The 20,628-nt window shown below is 47.7% G+C and overlaps 2 protein-coding genes across 2 annotated transcripts; one reads left to right on the forward strand and one right to left on the reverse strand.

Annotated features, from left to right (window-relative positions):
* Positions 1-2,885: 2,885 nt before the first annotated feature.
* LOC101179566 lies at positions 2,886-3,995 on the reverse strand. The gene is made up of 3 exons (XM_030804364.1): positions 3,989-3,995; positions 3,463-3,773; positions 2,886-3,158 (listed from the first exon to the last, which is right to left on the reverse strand). The coding sequence occupies exons 1-3, from the start codon at positions 3,993-3,995 to the stop codon at positions 3,126-3,128; spliced, it is 351 nt and encodes a 116-aa protein (XP_030660224.1). The 3' UTR covers positions 2,886-3,125.
* A 16-nt stretch (positions 3,996-4,011) lies between these two features.
* Positions 4,012-18,071, forward strand: LOC105737543 (golgin subfamily A member 2). The gene is given in 16 exon segments (XM_030804378.1): positions 4,012-4,059; positions 11,953-12,069; positions 13,053-13,133; positions 13,781-13,964; positions 14,071-14,173; positions 14,338-14,445; positions 14,805-15,046; positions 15,049-15,137; positions 15,690-15,926; positions 16,009-16,116; positions 16,617-16,691; positions 16,946-17,164; positions 17,252-17,359; positions 17,440-17,541; positions 17,628-17,769; positions 17,854-18,071. Coding segments are annotated over 16 exon segments (2,181 nt in total).
* The last annotated feature ends 2,557 nt before the right edge of the window (positions 18,072-20,628 follow it).

Consider the following 20,628-nt stretch of genomic DNA (forward strand, 5'->3'; position numbering starts at 1 on the left):
GTAGAAGAGAAGTGACGCCTATGGTTAGCTAACTGAACACGATCTAGAAATGTGACATTAAGTTTAGCCCACAGCTAAACAATTTTACAATTTTAAGTTCAGCCTAAAGGTTTCTTTGTACATAGTGCAATGTAAGTTAATTAGATGTGTAAACAGGCTGTCACCTACTCTTGTACCAATCACTGAGTTTCAGCCAATCCAAGGCAGCCAACTTTGAAAACTGTGTTTAAGTAAGGCAAATGCCAAGCTGGAAGCAATCCTACTGTTTCTGTACTTCACTTCCGTTTTCTGCATATTTTCCTTTTTTCTGTCCATAAATCTTTGACCATCTAGTGCTGGACTCTCTCTGAATCTATTCTGTTTCAGGGACTGTGCCATTAGTGAATTGTTCTTTGCTTAATTAAACTCTGTGAAATTTAATGTGTCTAGATTTTATCTTTTAGCAGAAGAGCTCATGACTATGTTGAAAATAAAGCAAAAAACCCAAAATCTAAATGAAAGCCAAAGTAACTTTCCCTTCCCAGCTGAGTTTTATCCATTCATTTTTTTTCAACAAACATAGAGGGCATAATATGTAGGGGATAGAGATGAAATGGGGATCCCAATACATGTAGCACTTGTCTTCAAGGAGCTTTCAATATAATGAAAAAATATGAACAACATACAAGAGATAACAGCAAATGACGTTAAGTCCTTTGATACGGGATGTGCAGGGATTACGGTCATACAAACTGGAGGAATATTCACCCAGGTAGGGAGGGGTTATTTGGGAAAAGTTTTCCTATTTAAGCTGATGTTTGAAAGATGCATAGGAACTAAGTATACAAAAGGAGGTGAGGAGGGGAATGAGTGTTATGAGCAGACACATCAACACTGTTAACAACCACCAGTATTTTGGGGGCATATCCTAAATGAAAGGGACTATGCTAAGAATTTCACATGAGTAGTTGTAATCTCATTTGATCTTTACAATGACCCTATGACTTGAGTGTTATTTTTCCAAATTTAGGAATGAGGATGAGGAAACTGGGACACACAGAATTTGGAAACCTGCCTCAGGTTACACAGGTAGAGCCAGGATTTGAAAAGTGTTGCTCTGTGAGTGGCTGGTTTCAGGAGGGAAGTTCAGAATAGCTGAAGTGCATGATGTGGATGAATGGAGGTTGTTAGAGGAGGGGAGAGGGGAAATGATGAGAAATGATGTTGGAAAGGAAGGATGTAGAGGTCAGATTCCAAAGGCCCTTGCAAGCCTCATAAGGGAGAAACTTAAATATCACTTAAATGGTAGCCATCCTATCCACACTTTAAATTCCTGCTTCAAAAGTATTTCTGGAGCTCCTTCATCCTCCTTGATGTAGCGAAGAATATAGTCCTGGCTCAGCTGCTACTTAAACATGACAGACTGTATTCCAGTACAGACCGATTTTGGTTGAGGAGTTTTTACACCCCAGAGTAAAATAATCAGAAAAAAACTTCCTAATATGAACTTATATCTTCCTGACAAACAGCATTCCTTGACTATGGTTCTTTTTGCTGAAGTATATTTCTCTCATTTTAATCTTTGGGTTAGACAGGACACAATGGACTGTCCTATTTTGGGGTAAGGGTGCCTCACAAACAATCTGTTATAAAAAATAAAGTGTTGCACGTTGTGAATGTTTTAATATAATTTAAAAAGTAAACTCAGATTTAAAATGTTCCTTATATATAACCATTATATTAGAATTCTTCTCTTTTGAGTGGAAGGGGAAGAAGAGTTATTTTTAATACACATACTATTGGCTATGGAGGTGTTTCATGCATGACAATGAGATTTGTCAAGTATATCAAGACAAATGATCAATTGACAAAAAGTGTGGTGCTCTGGGAGGGTGGGGGGGACCCATTTAAATAAGGAATGAGCTAGTGGTTACAGGAGGCTACATTCTTTTTTGTTTTTTTGATGAAGTCTCGCTCTTTCACCCATGCTGGAGTGCAGTGGTGTGATCTCAACTCACTGCAACCTACCAGGAGGCTACATTCTTAACCCTAGCAAATCACCTTATACTCAAAGAGCCAGGAAAAAGAGTATATGTACTAGGGGTTCTCCAAAGAAACAGTACTAATAGAAGAGAGAGAGAGAGAGACAGAGAGAGAGACAGATAATAAATTGATAGATGATATATAGGTAGGTGATAGATGAATGATCAATATATGATAGATGATAGATGAATGACAGATGATAGGTATAGATAGATAAATGATAGATGAATGATTGATACATGATAGATAGATGAATGATCAATATATGATAGATGATAAATAGATGAATGATAGATGATCAATAGATGAAAAATAGATGATAGATGGATGATTGATATATGATAGATGACAGGCGATAGATGAATGGTAGATGGATGATAGATGAATGATAGATGATAGATGAATGATAGATGACAGATGGATGGATGATCAATTATGATAGATGATAGATGATCGATATATGATACATAGATGATAAATAGATGGATTACAGACAGATGAATGATAGATGAATTATCAATATATGATAGATGGATAACAGATGACAGATAGATAGATGAAAGATAGATAGATAGATGAGATGAGATGATTTATGATGGGAATTAACGCATGGGATTATGGAGGCTCTTCTGAAATAAAATGGAAGTTTTGTCTTTATGTCTGCTTGAGTACCTGCTCAGGAACCCTGACCTTAGTTCTAGAAATGCAACAAATTCTAATTTTTGGATTGCTAATTCAGGATTAAAGAGAATCCCGTACATTCCCACTTTATTATCAACCACCTTAAATGTGGAAAAAGGAACCTGTGAAATTATGGTTGAGGTGAGGGGTAAATATGGAGAAAAAGAAGGGAGTTTCCCTGTATTCACTAGACTTTTATTTAGTTCGAGGGCTTATGAAGGAGCCCAAGAGTCAAAGCAGCTTTCTACAAATTCAGCTGTCACATTCATTTTCTCACACACTAGAGTTGCCACTTAAAAATACTAAAATAAAAAAACAGTGTTGACCATCTAACAGGAATAGTTGACTCAGCTACTAAGTTACCAATTTGCTTCATTTTTGGAAGACATCCAGCATCTGAGAATTGGACTTTACCTTGAAGTTCACTTGGTACCTTCGGGTAGGTCCTGGTTCATCTGCAGAGGAGCCGAGGGGAAAGCCTGATGGGACCCATGGCCGCTCTGAGAGGAAAGGGGTGTTGTGGGGTGCGGGAGGAGGAGGAGCTGGGAAGCAAGAGAGCCCGGGACTGGATTCAGCTGGAAAGGGGGGCAGATGTGCTCCCGGAATCAGGGTAGGTACCCTCTAGGAATGGGGCGTTCCGAGAGGTAGGCGTCTGGAACATTGGCTAGGGGTCCTTGGAGGTGATTTCTGGGAAGGGAAGGTCTGGGGCAGGGCTGTGAGGAGTCAGGAAAGAAACTGTGGAGTCCGTTCCTCACCCACCTCCTGAGCCCTAGGTTCCGCGGCTCCCAGGTCAGGGGGTTCAGTGGAGCAGGAGGGTCCAGGGAAGGAGTCGGTGAGTTGCCTCTCAGGTCCGCCTGTAAAGGAACTCTGACCCAGAGCGTGAGGGCGGCCCAGGAAGCTGCTGCGCCCACCCAGGGAAAGCCCGTCCCGCCCAATTGCCCACCCAGGGAAAGCCCGTCCCCCCTGGAGCCGGCAGCCCCGCCCCTTCCCTCTCCCTGGAGCCCGTGGCCCCGGCCCTCTTCCCAGAGTGGGCGGGGCAGCAATTGCCTGCTCAGCTTTCCTTGTGACGCCTCACACCCACCTGGACACGCTGCTGCCTGGCCACGCCTCCTTTCTGTCATCTTTCTCATCAACCAATGGGCTTGGAGGATGGCGGCCACGCCTCCTATTCTGCGCTGTAGTAGGCCCTGGTTACGCCTCCTCTTGGTCAGTCGCACAGCTGCGCGGTGGCCCACAGGACTTGTTCCCCAGTGGTAAACCTCAATCTAGCTGATGTGGCCCCAACGCCACATTCCTTCCCGCCCTGCAATGTCGTAAGAAACCCTACAGAGAAAATTGGCGGCTGCAAAGAAAAAGGTACTAGCGCCAGGTGGTGGCCCCCCGCCCCCAGCCCCAGAACCCCTCTGATGGCAGGACTGCAGCCAGAGCTCATGCCACTCCCGAGGCTTACTGGGCTGGGCCCCCAGGTGCCACTGGGCTCCCGCCATCAAAGTCTTGTCAGTCAGCCCCTCCCCTCAACAGCCCAGACCCTGCCTGGAGTGAGATTTGCTTATTTACCATGAAACAGATCTTGGGAAACTGAACTTGACAGAGCTTGAAACTTCCTCATATCTCAACCTGGGGGACTTTGAGTGCCACAGGGTAATATGAGGCATCTTTCTGAAGCATCAGTTTCCCTTGATTCTCTTCAGAGAGAAAAAAATTAATGGACTTAGGGATGACCGTCTCATAGATTTCTAAGAGTATACCAGACTTCTCTCTGAAATGAGGCTTGGGCTGTCCTCTTTCTGTTCAGTTCCTAGATGTAACAGAAAGGCTGCCTTCTGCCATGAGGACGCATGGGAAAAGGGTAACAGTAAAAGAATCTTTTTTTTTTTTTTAACCTTGCTCTGGAAGGAATGGGGTGTCTGCAGCCCATTCCTTTGGCCTTGACTATTTAGACAGCGTTATTTTATAACTGTGCTTGAAATGAGCTTGCTAGGTAGAGGAAAACTTGTTCTTTTCTTTGTTTTTTTTAAACCCCTGCCTTGATACATTCTGGACCTTAGCTTTTACTTTTCTTGGAGTGAATAAATGTAGTACTTATTATTATTTTTAAATTTTTGCCTCAGTTTCCCCCGTTTGATGATTTTTATGAAAGAAGTTTAGTAGAAAGCATTGCTATTACTTAGTTTTGCCTGAAGAGGCAAGTTTTTTTTTTTAACACAAAGATTGATACTTACGCAGAGCTATTAGCTGAGTGTTAATTTGTCTAGCTACTATTGCCTCTATAGTTGATTGAATACTTCTAACAAGGAGAGGTAAGAGACAAGGGAGTATTAGGAAACATTTTAGTATGGCTAAAACTACTCCTATTAAAGTTTTGAACCCTCCAAAAAATGAAAACTAGCCTCCAGGGAGAGAATCTGGAGACTGCTCTTTCCAAGTTTGAACTCGAACGTGGGCTAATTTTTTTATTTTTGTAGTTATTTTTATAATTGCTTTTTTATTGTTTTTGATTTTCAGGCAACAATTAGTTAGACTGAATTTTTTACATACTCCTTCGTGGGCTAGGAGGTAGTCTAAAGTTAATCTGTTCTGATAGCGTTTTTTATTTTTGTGGTTTGCTGGGCTAGTAAACTTAATGCATTTGCTGTCTTATTAGTGATGATTTTAAGTACTGACTGCAACCTTATAATGTGGTTAAGCATGTAAATAGGACTGCGGTATCCCTATGACTTATTTTGTGCCCAGGTAGCTGGCCTATAGTATTGAATTATTTTTTTAGGATGCCAATTTGTGCCTTTTTAATTTTTAATTTTTATATTTCTTTTTATATCTGTATTTTTTCAACTTTATTATAGATAAGATACCCTAAAGTTTCTCTCTGTTGCAGTGGGAGTAGGAAGAAAGACGGTCTAATTGTTCCAAGCACACAGGCCACTGTTCATTTAGCTGGCAACTGTTGATATGCCCATGGCCCACAGATCTAATAAAGACCAGGGGGTGCTTGCCAAGTATTTGGAGCTTCCAAATACTTGCAAACACTTCCAGATACTTGCTAAGTATTTGGATATTAAGTGTGGTTTAGAGAAGAGAAGCAGGAGAATGGATTTGGATGGCGTGTTTTGTAGTTATCTCTGCCCCGCTACAAAGTTTTGTTTAATGTTTTATTATAATACTGCTGTTTTAAGCAGGTTAATTCTCCTACCGGGTCTGTAAAAACTTTTCCCCAATGAGCAACATAGAATCTTAATAATAGAAGTTTTTAAGAGCCAGACGCTTGAACTTGTGGGCATCAGTTTGGGGAAAGACTCAGTTAAAGTTATCTTGAGGCATTAACTCTTTTGCTTCCCAAGGCCATTGGTTTCCCATGTTAGTCCCTTTACAAACATAACATGAGGAAATGCCTAGGCTGCCGGCAATGTTTTCAGCCAGCTGAGCAAATAGGTTTTTGATTAAAGGAGGAGGCTCTGGTAACTTCTGGTTTACATGTTCAAAGAATGACTTAAAGACTTGGAATTGCTGCTGGGCTGACTGCTTGGTTTGAGTCCTCTTTATAATATATAAAGCTATTTTAGCTTTTTGACTGTAGCTTTGTAATGTCATAGAGTAACCTGTAGTCCGTATAGGTAGATCTGGCTTTAAGATAGTAAGATTTATAGGATTGTAAGTGCTTGTCTTACAATTCGGTTTTGCTGGTATTTTGATGAGCAAGATTGGCTTTGGCCTCGGTGATGACCCGTCAGTGAACTGCGTTGTGCAGTTCCAGCAAACTATTGCTAGGGCCTTGGAGGGACAAACAGGGGGTGTATATATAATTTTGTACTGGCAGTTTGTATAGTAGCCTGCAGGACCAGAGACTGTGAGATAGGTTGGGTTCATGGATGTTAACTGACAAATATTAAAGTATATGGATATAGCCCTCCGCCACCGGGGAAGAGAGGCTTGGGTTTGACTTATAAGACTTCGTTCCTTTGACTTGGTATGAATTTTAAACCAAGTCCCAGGTAAAGACTTAAGGTTATAGCATATATAAGGCTGGCCATTTCCTGGGTTATTAATTGAATAGGTGGTCTGATTGTAAGTACAAGTTTCTAAGCGAGTCCCTGTACACTTATAATACGTATAGTATAATAGAGTTTTAGTTATATTGTTCCCTGACCAAGTAGTATATGTACAGTGGGGACACCCTTCTATAGGTGTTTTTTTTAGTATGGTTAAGGGGGGTAACAGCAGCAAAACAATGTACAGCATACTTATATTTAGTAAGGACAAAGGAGGTCTTTACTTGGGGGAGGAGGTTGAGCACAGCGACAGAACAATAGGAAAATAGTATTACAGGAAAACAATTAGTTTTAAGATTTTTAATTACATTTACTTGCTTGACGAGTCCTCAAGCTTTGGCCGTGTGTAGACTAGTCAGCTTCCGGTGTGTGATTAGAGCAGGGCTTGTTTCCTCAAGCTTCAGCCGTGTGTAGACTGGTCAGCCTCCGGAGTGACCAGAGCAGGGCTGTGGTCCTCAGCAGCAGCTTGGTCTCGTCTCAGGATTAGCTGGGTTGAACGATCTGGGTCCCACTGGCTGGTTTACTTGTCCTGAGCTGCCGATTTTAGCTGCCTCTGATGGATTCAAGGCATGATTCCTGTAACTTTAACAGCAGTGGGAGTGGACAAGATTACTGTATGGGGCCCATCCCACATGGGTCTTAGAGAAGTTGGGTTTTACTTTTTAACTTAAACAGAGTTACTAGGTTTAAAGGGGTGTACTGGGTCTGTTAGACTTGTAGGCATTTTTTTCCATACCCAGTCATGGACCTCTTGCGTGGCTATTTTTAAAGCCTGCATTTTTTTTTTTTGAAAGTTAATTCCTCTAGTTCTTAGAGATTACCTTAAATTTGATTTATGATTGGGGGTGGCCAACCGAAACAAATTTTATAGGGCAGATACCCAGTTTGTTTGGCGGGGGTGTACCTGACTCGGAGGAGGATCACAGGTAAAACCTGGTATTATTATAGATCAATTTCCTAGCAATAATTTTTTAGTAGCTGCTTGAGTGTCCGGTTCATTTGTTCCACTTTTCCTGAACTTTGTGGCCGATAGGCTGTGTGTAACTTCTATTTTATTTTTAACAGTTTTGTTAAATTTTACACTATTTTAGCTATAAATGCCGGCCCATTGTCTGACTTTAAAGTTAGAGGGAGTTCAAACTTGGGGATAATGTCTTTTAGCAGTACTTCAGTCACTTCTTGTGCTTTTTTTGTCCTGTTGGGGAAAGCCTCAACCCACCCTGAAAAGGTGCAAATAAGCACTAGCATGTACTGATAGCCTCCGGCATGGGGCAATTTTATGAAGTTTATAAGCAAGTTTCCGTAAAGCATGGCTCTTTCTCCTGTTTAGTGTCTCAGAGGAGGGGTTTCCCCCACTTTGTAACTTCATATTAGCCATTCTTCAACTTAGCCATTAGTGAGATATTGGAATCCAGATATGGCAGAATCCTGCTGCCTTTAGCTTTTAATGTGACTATGGGCTTCTGGAAGCCTAATGAGAAGGTGCTCAGTCTGTCTCTAGTCTATATTTTTTAGCCCCTGCCAGCCCCGATTAGATCAGTATTGGTGTTTTTTTAGGGTGTGACACCTTTTAGCTGGTGACTTTTTTATACCACAGCCTTTACTATTCTCTTTATTACCTTCTGGACATTTATTTTTTTAGTGTCCTTTTTTTTGCATCTCACACATTGATCTTTTTTTTAACCTTGTCCAGCTCTCAAATCCTTGTTTAACTTGACCTCTGTCATGTCTATGCCCATGTCCATGTCCTCTCACATTGTTAATTTCTCTTTTTATAAGAGCTGGTGCCAACAGATTGGTCTTTTTCTTAAGTCTTTAATTTACATTTTTTTTTTTCTTTTTGAGTTCTTCTGCTCCTGCGGCTGGCTGGTGGGGCTGGACAACAGCACAGGCATTGCCCCCACACACTGCTGTCTATTTTTTCTATTTTTTTTCTTTTTTTTTTTTTTTTTTTTTGAGACGGAGTCTCGCTCTTTCACCCACGCCGGACTGCAGTGGCGCGATCTCGGCTCACTGCAAGCTCCGCCTCCCGGGTTCACGCCATTCTCCTGCCTCAGCCTCCCCGAGTAGCTGGGACTACAGGCGCCCGCCACCACGCCCGGCTATTATTATTATTTTTTTTGTATTTTTAGTAGAGATGGGGTTTCACCGTGGTCTCTATCTCCTGACCTCGTGATCCGCCCGCCTCGGCCTCCCAAAGTGCTGGGATTACAAGCGTGAGCCACCGCGCCCTGGGCCTTTCCTTTCCTTTTTTACACTTACTTTTATTTTTTTCTTTTCTTTGCTCTTCTCCTGGCGCCGGTTCCTGCCCCCTCTTTTTCTAGACAGAATTGGGCTAGGGAGAGGGACTTAACCCTTGGAGTGCCTAGCTTGTTGCTTTTGCTCTTTCCCATTTTGTTCTCTTGTTACAGTTAACATATACCTTGGTGGCCACTTTTATAAGTTGGGTGGCTTTCATGTCTGCAGCTTCTGCTTGATGTTACCCTGGGCTTGCCTGACAAATGCTGTGTTCACCACGTGCTGATTTTTGGCAGCCTTAGGGTCAAATGGGGTGTAAAGCCAGAATGTTTTACAGAGTCTTTTATAAAACTAACTTGGGCTCTTGTTAGCTCTCTGAAGCACTTTTGAAGTTTTCCTTATATTAATCGTTTTCTTTTTACCAGCTCTTCGCCCCTGTAAAAGCGACCTCTTTGTACCTCTGCAGGTGCTGAAGCTGGGTCCTAATTGGGGTCTGCTTCTGGGAACCGGCCTTAAGCATATGCTTGAGCATTCACTGCGTCTGCTGGTGCATGGGCTTCTAGCCAGCGAAGAGCTGCTTGGGTCATTCTCTGGCACTCTTTAATGTTAAACAACGTTAGGAAAAGCTGCCCGCAATTTGGCCAGGTTGGATTATGTGTCAGAAAGATGGATTGCATGAGATTTATAAGAGCTTGGGGCTTCTCCGTGACGGTGTGTGGTGTTAGTTTAGTAGATTAGTGGTTGAAAAGGGCTGATAGATGAGAGTCCGTTGCCCCCCTACCCAGATGTGGCCCTGGTCATTATAATAGATGGGTCTTCGCGTCTCCCTGTGAGGCATTTGTATAGCTTGAGCACGACCAGATCTGGGACGGCCTGCTTGACTATTTTGACTTCCTTCCTTAGCTTCTTGAGGCTCCAGTCTTTCCATTTGGGGTGAGACTTGGGGCATGCTGGCTCCTGAATCTGGATCCTGGAGAGCTGGAGCTGTTGGCCTCGGTAAAGGGGGGTAGGCTGGGACATGTGGAAGGAGAATTTTTGTTCCCTCTGGTGGCTCCTATAAACTAGCTTCTTTTGCTTTTTCTGGGACTTTTCCTTTAACTCTGTGTCTGCGAATGAAGCTGTTTTTATTTTTATTTTTGACTTTTTGTAATAAGCCATTAAACAGGACTGGATTTATGTCTGTTTTGTTTACATTATATTTAACCATGAGTCAATTTAAAGGAATTTGGTCTGGGTACCCTGGCTGTCCTCCCACCCCTGTCACCACCTTAAATCTATGCCTAATTGTTTTTTAGTTTACAGTTCCTTTGGTCAGCTATTTAATACTAAAAGAGTGTTATTTTAACTTATGGAGAGTTTTTAACTTTTGGGGGGTTAACTTAACTTTGTAATTTTCTGTAAAACTTTTTAAAAAGTTTTTAAATATATATTTTATTGGAGTAGGTTTTGATGACTTTTTTCCCCATTTTCTCCCAGTTATGGTGCTGCACATTTACTTCTGTACAGTAATTTTTCTTCTCATTTTGGCTGACTATGCCGCCTCCTATTTTGGGAGTTTTCAGACTCCAAAGCTGCTTGGCTTTGGAGAGTTTTTTATTTTTCTTATAGCTTTGAGTGGTAGGGTAGCTCCTATTAGTCATATGTAGATTGTTATTAGTCTTAGTTGGCCCCATAATTTTCTTGGAGTGTACAATTTACATTAAGAGATTTGTGATTTCTTATTTTGTGGCTGATAAGCCTAATTAGGCCCCTCCATTTACACACTTTTATATACTTTCAGTTCTCGTGTTTGTACCTGGGGTGGCAAGCCACTTTTGCTGCCTCTAGTTTTGCAGTTGGGGTGGCGAGCCACTTTTGCCACCTCTAGTTTTCTAGTTGGGGTGCTGAGCCACTCTCCCCATCTTCAGTTTTCTAGCCAACTTAGTGAGCTACTTTCATGTCCTGTGTCAGCTGAGGTGTGAGTTTTATCTGAATTGATGAGCCACTCCTGTTGCCCCCAGCCCCTCTGGGTTGGACTATTTGGCACACCCCAGGAGGCAATTAAGCTTCCCTTCTGTCCCCATGGGACAGGTCCTGCCTTGGACCCCAAAACCTTACCGTGGTTCCTGAAGTGCTCTGTTTCTGAAATTGTCCTGTAGTTCTTTTCAGGTCTTGTTGTGCTGCTGCGTAGGGGGCACCGGGTCAGGGGAGAGCTTATTTCCCCTCCAGGCTGAAGATTTTCTGGCGGCACCTGGGGTCACAGGTTCCCCTGGCCCAGGGCTCCAGACCCCAGAGGCAAAGGAGTCAGTAAGCCTGCCATCTCCGGTCGCTTCATGGTTGCCAAAAATGTTGTGGTAAACTGAGGAATGGAGAGACCAATATGGAGTACAGGAAGATTGTTGTTTATTTTAGGTATGCACCGGCTCAGTGGATTTATATTTAAAAAGCTGAGCATTGAACAAAGACAGAGCGGGGTTTTTATAAGCGGCCTTATAGAAGCGAAACAAAAGCAGTTAATTATGCAGTCATAGGTCGTGTAATCTATAGCATAACATAATTTGTGACCTTGTATAGTTGGTGACCTTGTAGCTGCATTGAAAGAAAAACAAGAACTGGCTAAATATAGACATCTGTAAAACATAATAATGCTTAAGAAGCCTGGGAAAACAGTAACAGTAAAACAATCTGTTTTTTTTTTTTAACCTTGCTCTGGAAGGGGTGGGGTGTCTGGAGCCCATTCCTCTGGCCTTGGCTATTTGGACAGTGTTATAACTGTCCTAGAAGTGAGCTTGCTAGGTAGAGGAAAACTTGTTCTTTTTTTTTTAACCCTTGCCTTGCCACATTCTGGGCCTTAGCTTTTACTTTTCTTGAAGTAAATAAACGTAGTACTTATTATTATGTTTAAATTTTTGCCTCAGTAAAAACTGTAAAGTCGGATGTGACTGTAGGGACTTCTCATGAGAATTCCTGCCCTTCTTTTCCACAGATAAGAAACTATCAGTGGAGGAGCAGCCTTGGTGTTCCTACAGGAGCGAAAGAGAAAATTAAAAATGGCAGTAACCCTGAGACAACCACTTCTGGTGGTTGCCACTCACCTGGGGATGTGAGTCTTGGCTGGCCAGGCTCCTGGGGACAGGGGGCCCAAGGGCAGTACAGGGTAGTTGTTTAGACTGTGGAAGAACTGTTGGGTCCTGGTTAAGAATTCTGTGTTTGAATCCTACCTCTCTAGCTGCTAGGGATATGATATAGGGCAAATTGCTTGAGCTCTTTGGGCCTCTCTTTTCACATGTATAAAATAGGGATGGAATTGTTTGACTTACACTTGTGAAGCTTAAATGAGATTTGTTATTGTTGTTTTTATGTTAATGCCAAGTACAGGGTCTGCTATAAACACCCAAGGCACCCAGGAAATGGTAGTTGCTGTTTCATTTTCCTCATCCCCAGTCTCAGGAGGAAGCCAGGCCAATGAGAACCGCCACTTGCCATTAGGCTGTGTCTTTTGGAGTCACCGAAAGGGCCCCAGGATGTGGTGAGGAGAGCCCCAGGCACTAAAATTAGGAGAAGATCTAACTTTTGATCTCATCTTTGCCTCTAGCATGCTGGGTGACCACAGAAAAGTCACTTCTTCCCCTGGGCCTCAGTTACCTCCTCTGTAAGATGACATTGGATAAGATCAGTGTGTTTCAAACTTGTTTTTTTAGCGGGAGTCCCCTTTGTTCAAGTGAACCCTTACTCAAAAGCCTGGTTTTTAAAATGGAAGTGGAGGTCTGGTGCTCTGCCAGATTCATCCCCACATCCTGGGCCTGAGGAAAGGAGTCCAATGAGAGTCTTCAGAGCAGCATCGGTCAGGGGACTCCACCCTGTGTGACTGCATCGCTCAGGGGACTTTTCCATCTATTTGTTTCTGCCCCTGGCAAGGCAGCAGGCAGCCATTTTGAAGGCCATGGTCTTGATCTCCTCTGCTCTTCTTCAGCGTTCCGTTTCCCTGAAGCCACCTCTTCCTCCTCCTCTGACTCTCTTGCCTCTCTCTAAGCCACTTCTGTCCTTCTCCCCCTGCCCTTGTTCTACCCTTTTCACCTCCTATAGATTCAGGACATTCTGAATGTCCTGGTGTCTGACCTTAACCCTTCCAGTGGGGTAGCGCTCCCCACATTGGACAAGTGGAAGGTAAGGCAGTGCCAAGACCCCTCTCTGACTTGCACTCTCCTGCTGTGCATGCCCCTGAGCCTCCTCTGGTTTGGGGGATACTTTGCCTCTGACTTACTGTATGTTGCTGCCATTTCCCTTCTGCCTGTTTATGTCTGCTTCTTCACCTATTTGATTGATTGGGTTTTTTTTTTTTTCCTTCACCCACATCTTTTATTATCTTGGAGAAAGTGAGACATATCTTAAAGGTTAGAGGTAATTTGGGAATAACTTTAAGAGCAGGCATATGGAATTTGGGGCTTTTTTTCTTAGAGACAAAGTCTCACTCTCTCACCCAGACTGGAATGTAGTGGTGTGATCTCAGCTCACTGCAACCTCCACTTCACAAGTTCAAGCAATTCTCCTGTCTCAGCCTCCTGAGTAGCTGGGATTACAGGCGCCCGCCACCACACCTGGCTAATTTTTGTATTTTTAGTAGAGATGGGGTTTCACCATGTTGGCCAGTCTGATCTTGAACTCCTGAGCTCAGGTGATCCACCCGCCTCAGCTTCCCAAAGTGTTGACATTACAGGCATGAGCCACCATGCCCAGCCTGAGATCTTTTAAAAATTATTTAAGTTTTTATTTCTAAAGCAAAGTAACTTGACAGTAGAGATCTTTATTGACAGAGTTGTACACTGAGCCTAGCCCTAGCCCTTTTAAGGGGCACTGTGTGGAACAGCTCGGGGTCCCCAGAGCTGAACTTCTCACTGTCCACCATCCAGTTTTCAAGCTGGTGTGAAGCCCTTGATGCTAACCAGCAGTTACTGCAGGCCATGGAGGAGCAGGCACAGCTGGAAGCACACCTGGGGCCGTGAGGCTTTGCAGAGGGAGGGATGTGGAAGGAAGATGACCTCAGGTGGCCAGGAGCAGGTGAGGACCAGTGACAGCCCTTCCTAACTTCTGTGCCCATTCTTGTAGGTAGTGGAGGCATGTAGACAAATACAGCTGGAAAGTGATACATTTGCTGAGATTCTTAAAGGAGAGAGAGCCACGTGGCAGCAGAGGATGAATCAGACCTGACCCTTCAGCCCCCACTTTAGATCTTTCTGGGCATCTGTAAAGTGGGAGGGGTATTGCCAGAGGTGGTCATGAGTCTGGGCTTTGTGGAGGAGGGGGCAGAGAGGGAGACGGTAGCCTGTCCAGCCAGCAGCCCCCCTCTCCAGGGCCCTTTCCCCCTGTGCTTTGTGCAGATGCACTCACTGAGGGAGGAGGAGTGTATTATGAATCGGTTACAGGAGCTAGAGACAAGCTTGGTGGAATTGAGAAAACAGATGAGTAAGCCGAGGCTGGGGTGACCTGGGAGGAGGGCTGACATCAGAGGGCCATGGGGGGTGGGTTAGAATGCCCCAGGGAGGTGGGTGGATGGAAGGACTTTGAGGCAGAGGAAAAGAGGTATGTGCCAGGAGATGGCAAGTCTGGTAATCTCCATGAGCCTCAGTTTCACAGTCAGCAAAGAGGGAGGAGTGCCCATTGTCAGCCACCCACAGTTGTCTGTATCTGTAAGTGGCTTGGAAGATCCCCTACCATCCAGGCGTGGGGAATCATTAGCAAGGAGGCCAAGTTTGTGGAGCCTGAGAGGAGCTGTGGACCAAGAGGAAGATTTTTTTTTTTAAGAATCCAGAGGCCCTTATTGTCTGCTTTTTTTCTCAGCTGAACTCCCAGCCCTGCAATCCCCAGCAGGCCCTCTGAGGTGGTGCAGCAGCTACAAGAGGAGGCTGAGCACCTGAGGGAGGAGTTGGAAAGTCTGGCAGGACAGCTCCAAGCCCAGGTACAGGACAATGAGGGCTTCAGTCACCTGAACCGGGAGCAGGAGGAGAGGCTGCTGGAGCTGGAGTGGGTGGCCGAGCTCTGGGGGAAGCAAGTGGAGGCACGCAGACGAATCCTGCAGCCCATGGAGATCACACCGCTGTCAGCCGCGCGCTCTCCCAGACCCGTGAGGTCAAGGAACAGCTGGCCGAGCTGCAGAGTGGCTTCATAAAGCTGGTGCACGGCCCGACCTGGGAAGCCAGCCCTCCTCCCTAGTCCTTTGGGCCTTCGTTTTCCCATCTGTCAAATGGGGCAGTGTAGCCCTCACGTGAAACGGCACTTCTGAAGGCACCTGTGAGCCAGAGCCCTGCTCCAATGGCTGTGGGGAGGTGGGGATGATTTTTCTAACCTGACTTCGCCCTTCCCAGTGCCATGGGAGGCAGACACCAAGTTCTGGGCTCTCCAGCTGCAATGAAGTTAGCATCTTCTTCGCAGAGGTGCCAAGGATTAAATGAGATAATACGTGGAGAGCACTAGGCTTGTCGGACACTTAGCAGATGATGACTGGCTCCTTCTGCTTTTCCACCAGTCTGTGGCCTACAGTTTAAGTGGTGGGAAGAAGAGTGTGAGATTTCATGCAGGGAAGGAGGCATGGGGCTCTAGGCAGTCACTTAGGCCTGGAGCAAGGGGCCACAGGCCTGGGCAGGAGACAGAGCCCTGCAGTGCCCTAGGTACCCTATTCATGGGCCCAGAATCTGGAAGCAGGCCACCACCTGCCCTCTCGCCCAGGTCTTCCTGCAGGTAGAGATGGAGAGCCAAGAGGCTCAGAGTCTGCAGCAGCAGAGAGACCAGTCCCTAGGTCCCCTGCAGCAGTACGTGGCCACCTGTCAGCAGCTAAGCTCTGAGATGGAGGCGCTGCACAGGCAGTTACTGCTGCAGACCCAGCTCATGGACCAGCTGCAGCAGCAGGAAGCTTAGGGCAAAGCGATGGCCAAGATGGCCCACCAAGGGTTGCAGGAGACCCAGGTGTGGGAGTTGCTGAGGGTGGGGCCCGAGGGGGACGACCTGGCAGCCTCTGTGCCTTCAACTCTCTTTCCTGGCCCCTTAGGAGCACCTGGAAGCTGCCAGCCAGCAGAACCAGCAGCTACAGGCCCAGCTGAGCCTCATGACTCTCCCTGGGGAAGGTGCAGGAGACCACTCAGAGGAAGAGGAGGGAGCCCAGGACGAAGGGGGGACTGTTAGCAGGTAGGATTGAGGAGTTTAGAAGAGCTGGTCACTATGCCGACTGGGTTTCTGCATTACGTTTGGCATCAAAATGGTGACCTCCTGGGCGTAGAGGGGCCACCAGGATGCCTAAGGATGGGTGAACTGGCCCAAGTCAGAAATGAAGCAGGTCAGAACTCCCCTGCTGGGAGGTAGTGGAACTGAGCCTGGGCAACATAGCGAGACTTTGGTTCTCAAAAAAAAATAAAAATAAATTACAGCTGCTCATTCCCCTCTGGGGAGGGACTGGCCCAGGGTTAGACAGTGAGGGTTGAGGCAGAGGTGGGCCCACCCTACTTCCCTTGTTGGGTTGCGTGAGGACCCCTCTGGCTACGTGCCATAGGAGGTAGACTGGATGGGGGGCGGGGGGAGAAGGCGGGGAGGGGGGAGGAAGAAGAGGAGGAGGAGGGGAAGGAGAAGGAGAAGGAGAAGAAGAAGAAGAAGAAGAAGGAGGAGAAGGAGAAGGAGGAGGAGGCGCCTTGGCCCATGCCGAGCATCCTGCAGGACCTGGAAAGCCAGGAGTCCATGGTGAGCCTACTCCCCCTGCCCCAACTTTGCCTCCTCCCTCTGTGGTCCCTCCCAGACCCTCTTATACTTTTGGTTTCCTGCTTTCTTATTTCTCTGGACCCTCACCCCTTTCCTGGGAGCCAGTGTTCAGATACCATTTGACCTGTGACCAACAGGTGCACACTCTGAGGCCCCAAGCGAAGGGCTCCTCTCAACCTCCCTGCCCTGTTGGTCCTATGTATCCCCCAAGAAGAATGCACACCTCTTGCCTGCAGGTGGCATTTTTAACATCAGCTGTAGCCGGTACAGACGGGGAGCAGGCTCGGCTCCGTGGGCAGCTGAAGGAGCAAAGGCTGCGCTGCCGGCACCTGGCTCACCTGCTGGCCTGGGTCCAGAAGCAGCCAGAGGCAGCAGCCCCAGCCCCAGGGACTGGGATGGATTCTGTGTGTGGTGAGACCCACCGGGCCCTGCAGGGGGCCATGGAGGAACTGCAGGTGAGTGAGTCTCTCCTGGCATGGGCCAAGAAGGGTGGGAGCGAGGCAGTTCGCTGCCGAGATGTGACCCCATTCTTTTGGCTCCAGAGCTGCTTTATGCAGCTGATGCAGGAAAAGGTGGACCTGAAGGAGCGGGTGGAGGAGCTGAAACATCGCTGCATCCAGCTCTCTGGAGAGACAGACACCATCAGTGAGGCGGAGGCCAGGGCACGGCAGGGGGAACTGCCCAGCGGGTGAAGGGAACCCAGCATCTGAGCCCTGTCCTCTCGCAGGAGACTACACCGCCCTCTCTCAGCCAGGGGGCAGCACTGAAGGAGCAGCACCGAGAGGAGGAGGAGCACATCCACAGGCTAGCCCAGGACAAGGAGGAGATGAAGGCAGGGCGTGGAGCTTCTCTGCCCCGGGGGGTGGCTGCAGGATGGGTGTGGGTTCAGGCATGGCAGCTGAACACCGTTTCCTCCAGGAGAAGCTGCTGGAGCTGCAGGAGCTGGTGTTGCGGCTTGTGGGCGACAGGAACGAGGGCCATGGCAGATTCCTGGCAGCTGCTCATGAACCAGCTCCAGGGGCCCCAGTCCCCCGGAGCTCAGGGCTGCCGACAAGCAGGGTGGTGAGTAGTGTCCTCAGGCGGGGTGGGCAGGCAAGAGCAAGGGAGGCTGGCAGTGTGCTCAGAGCCCTCCTCCCTCTCTCCAGACATCTTTGCCAGGTAAGCCTTGCCGGCAGCGTGGAGCCTGCACAAGGAGAAGCTGGGGAGGGTTCTCCCCGCGACAACCCCACTGCACAGCAGATCATGCAGCTGTTTGGTGAGATGCAGAACCCTCAGGAGCGCCCAAGCTTGGGCAACATCCCCTGCATTCTGTTTTTCTACCAGGCTGACAAGAACCACGAGGTAAAGATTATCCTCATCTGAAAGCCAGTTGCCTTCAGCAAAGCCAGGAGAAGGGGGTCCAGAGGCTCCGCCCCTGCCATGTCCCTCCCACCCCTTTCCAGTCACCCCTTTACCCTTACAGTAAATAGATTTAGCCATACTGCTTGGCCTGGCATATCCTGTTTCCCTCACTGGGTCCTGGGGTTTGTGCCACTGAATGTGGGCCCCAGAATGTCTGAGCATGTCGAGCTGGGCTGCTGGGGACCTTCAGGCCTGTTACCTGCATGCTGCCTGGTGACACCTGGGGGATTCCACAGGTGGAATGGCACCCATGGGGGACAGTCCGGCCCTAATGGCCAACAGGCTCAGAAGCCTGATCTCTCGGTGGCTGGGAAGGCAGGGTGCCAGCACCCAAGGGCACTGACTTCCGTCCAGCCCAGGTGACTTCAGTCCCATCCCCCTGCCTCCCTCACCTGCCTGTGCCTGGTGGCCTGTTCTGTCCCTCCCTCCAGAGTGCGGGTGCCCCACAGGCTCCCTCCAGGCTGAGCTCATGGCCCTGCTCCTAGTGGCCAGAGCTGGCTTCACAGGATGAGCCAGCTAAGCTCCAGGGGCTTTCCAGGAAAAGAGTTCCTTGGAAAGGATGTGGACTTTTCACCACTTCCAACAGCCGCGAAAGCTCTGAGCCAGGTTTGGATGCCATAGGATTCAGGGGGGCAGCAAGGGGTCCAGAGCTGCAGACAGCTGAGGGTGACCATTGGGGTCTGCTCAGGCGAGAGCCTGGAGTAGGTGACCACGTCCAAGGCAAACTGTGACTAAAAGGAAGGGCTGGGTTGGCTGGGAGTAGAGGAGGCCATTCAGGGCTGAGAATCCCCAGGGGATCTCTGAGAGGGCGTGGAAAGGGCCATAAAGGGAGGGCAGAGGTGAGAAGGGAATGATGAAGTCCCAGTGCTGAGCGGGGGGCGGGGGAGGGAGTAAGTGGAGGTGGAGGGAGTAGCCTGTTTAAACCTGGGGCTCATCCCTATGAACATGAACTTCTGGCAAAAAAAATATTTTTTAAAAAGAAAAACTTAATAAACTTAGGGGTCAGTAGGCCCTTGATAGGGGAGAAACAAGCCTTCAAAGTGAGCGAAACCCAGGATTGAGGGTACGAGGTCTGTGCTGAATCTCCTGGATTCAGGATTGTGTCCCCTGAGGGCCCAGCCAGAAGGCTGATACAGACTTGGGTACCTGGAAAGCTGACATGGGAAACAGGTAGCAGGTGAGACAAAGTGGGTCCCTGATGCCAGGAAAAGGAGTGAGTGCTGGGCCTTCTGGCCTTGGGCCCATCCTAGGAAGTGCTGGAGGCTCACACAGGAGCCCTGCCTGTCTGGGGTTTCTGGGAGCCAGAGGAGGGAAGTTAGGTCAGGAGGGAAGTTAGGTCGGGAGGGAGCAGAGTGAGAAGTGCAGGTACTAGCAGCCTAGAGACTTGGAGGGAGCCAGCAGTCTCAGCTTTTAGCCAGGAAGGGACTTAGGAAATGAGTAGTTCCCTGGTGGGTTGTGGTTTGGAGAAGTCTAGAGGCTCTGGGGATGGTCGCTGACCTCCCTGGGGGATGGGAGGATGATCTCTTCACAGAAATTCATGAGCAGCCCTGAGGTCAGAGATCCCCATCCCATGTCCTGACAGGTGCCTCCTGCAGCCCCTCCACAGCCACTTGCCAGGTCCTGACCCTGCAAGCCCGTGTGTAAACGCACACACATACGTTCCTGCTTTCCTTGGGCAGGACCTTGCGGGGTTCTGAGCTCTTTATTCCCACTCCTCCATTTTGCTCCCTTTCCTGCCATAATTTCTCTGCCCATGAAGCCTGCTCTTCTCCAGGAGATAGGAGAAACATGAGCTAATAGGGATGTGCTGGGCCCGGGCTGCAGGATCAGCCACCCTGCAGTCCTGCCCTGGGGAGTGGGGCTGACAGAGGGTCTCACTGGGAGGTGGAAGTGCTTCCTCAGTGGTGCTGTCAGTGGACATGTGGAGGGTGATGGGTCACAGGTCCTCTATCCTTCCTTCTCCTGGCCTCCTGGAGGCAAAGAACGAGTCTAACCCCTCACTAGGATCCCTGTTTCTCCAGATGGTGTGGCATGTTTGTGGAAGGAATAAATGAAGGAATGGTTGAGAGTCCTGCAGTAGGATGCCACGGGCAGGGGCACAGGTGGGTTCCAGTAGGAAAACAGCCAGCTGTGTCCTGGTATCCGGGTCTGCATGGCTTGTCAGAGCTGATAGTTCTTTCAGGCCTAATCTGGACAGACCCAGGAGGAAGGAGGTCTCAGGGCCTCCTTCCTTTGATCAGCTCTCATGCACATGCTTTCCTTTCCCTGGTTCTGCTTGACTAGTGTCCTTGTGTCGTGGGCAGCCTCCTGAGTGAAGGTGAGGAATCTCCCTCCCCCAAGCTCATCCACATCTACCAGGAATTTGACTTCTAGGTGTTCTCCTTCCAGGCACCCAGCCACATGGTGACAGCCACCTTCCCCTACATCACCATGCTGTCCATCTGGGTGGCTGCTCGCCATGTCCATTCTGCCTTGGACACCTCCATCAAGGTGAGGCACAGGCCTGGAGCGTGTGTGT

The sequence above is a fragment of the Nomascus leucogenys genome, chromosome 3, assembly GCF_006542625.1.
Source record: "Nomascus leucogenys isolate Asia chromosome 3, Asia_NLE_v1, whole genome shotgun sequence".
NCBI lineage: Eukaryota > Metazoa > Chordata > Mammalia > Primates > Hylobatidae > Nomascus > Nomascus leucogenys.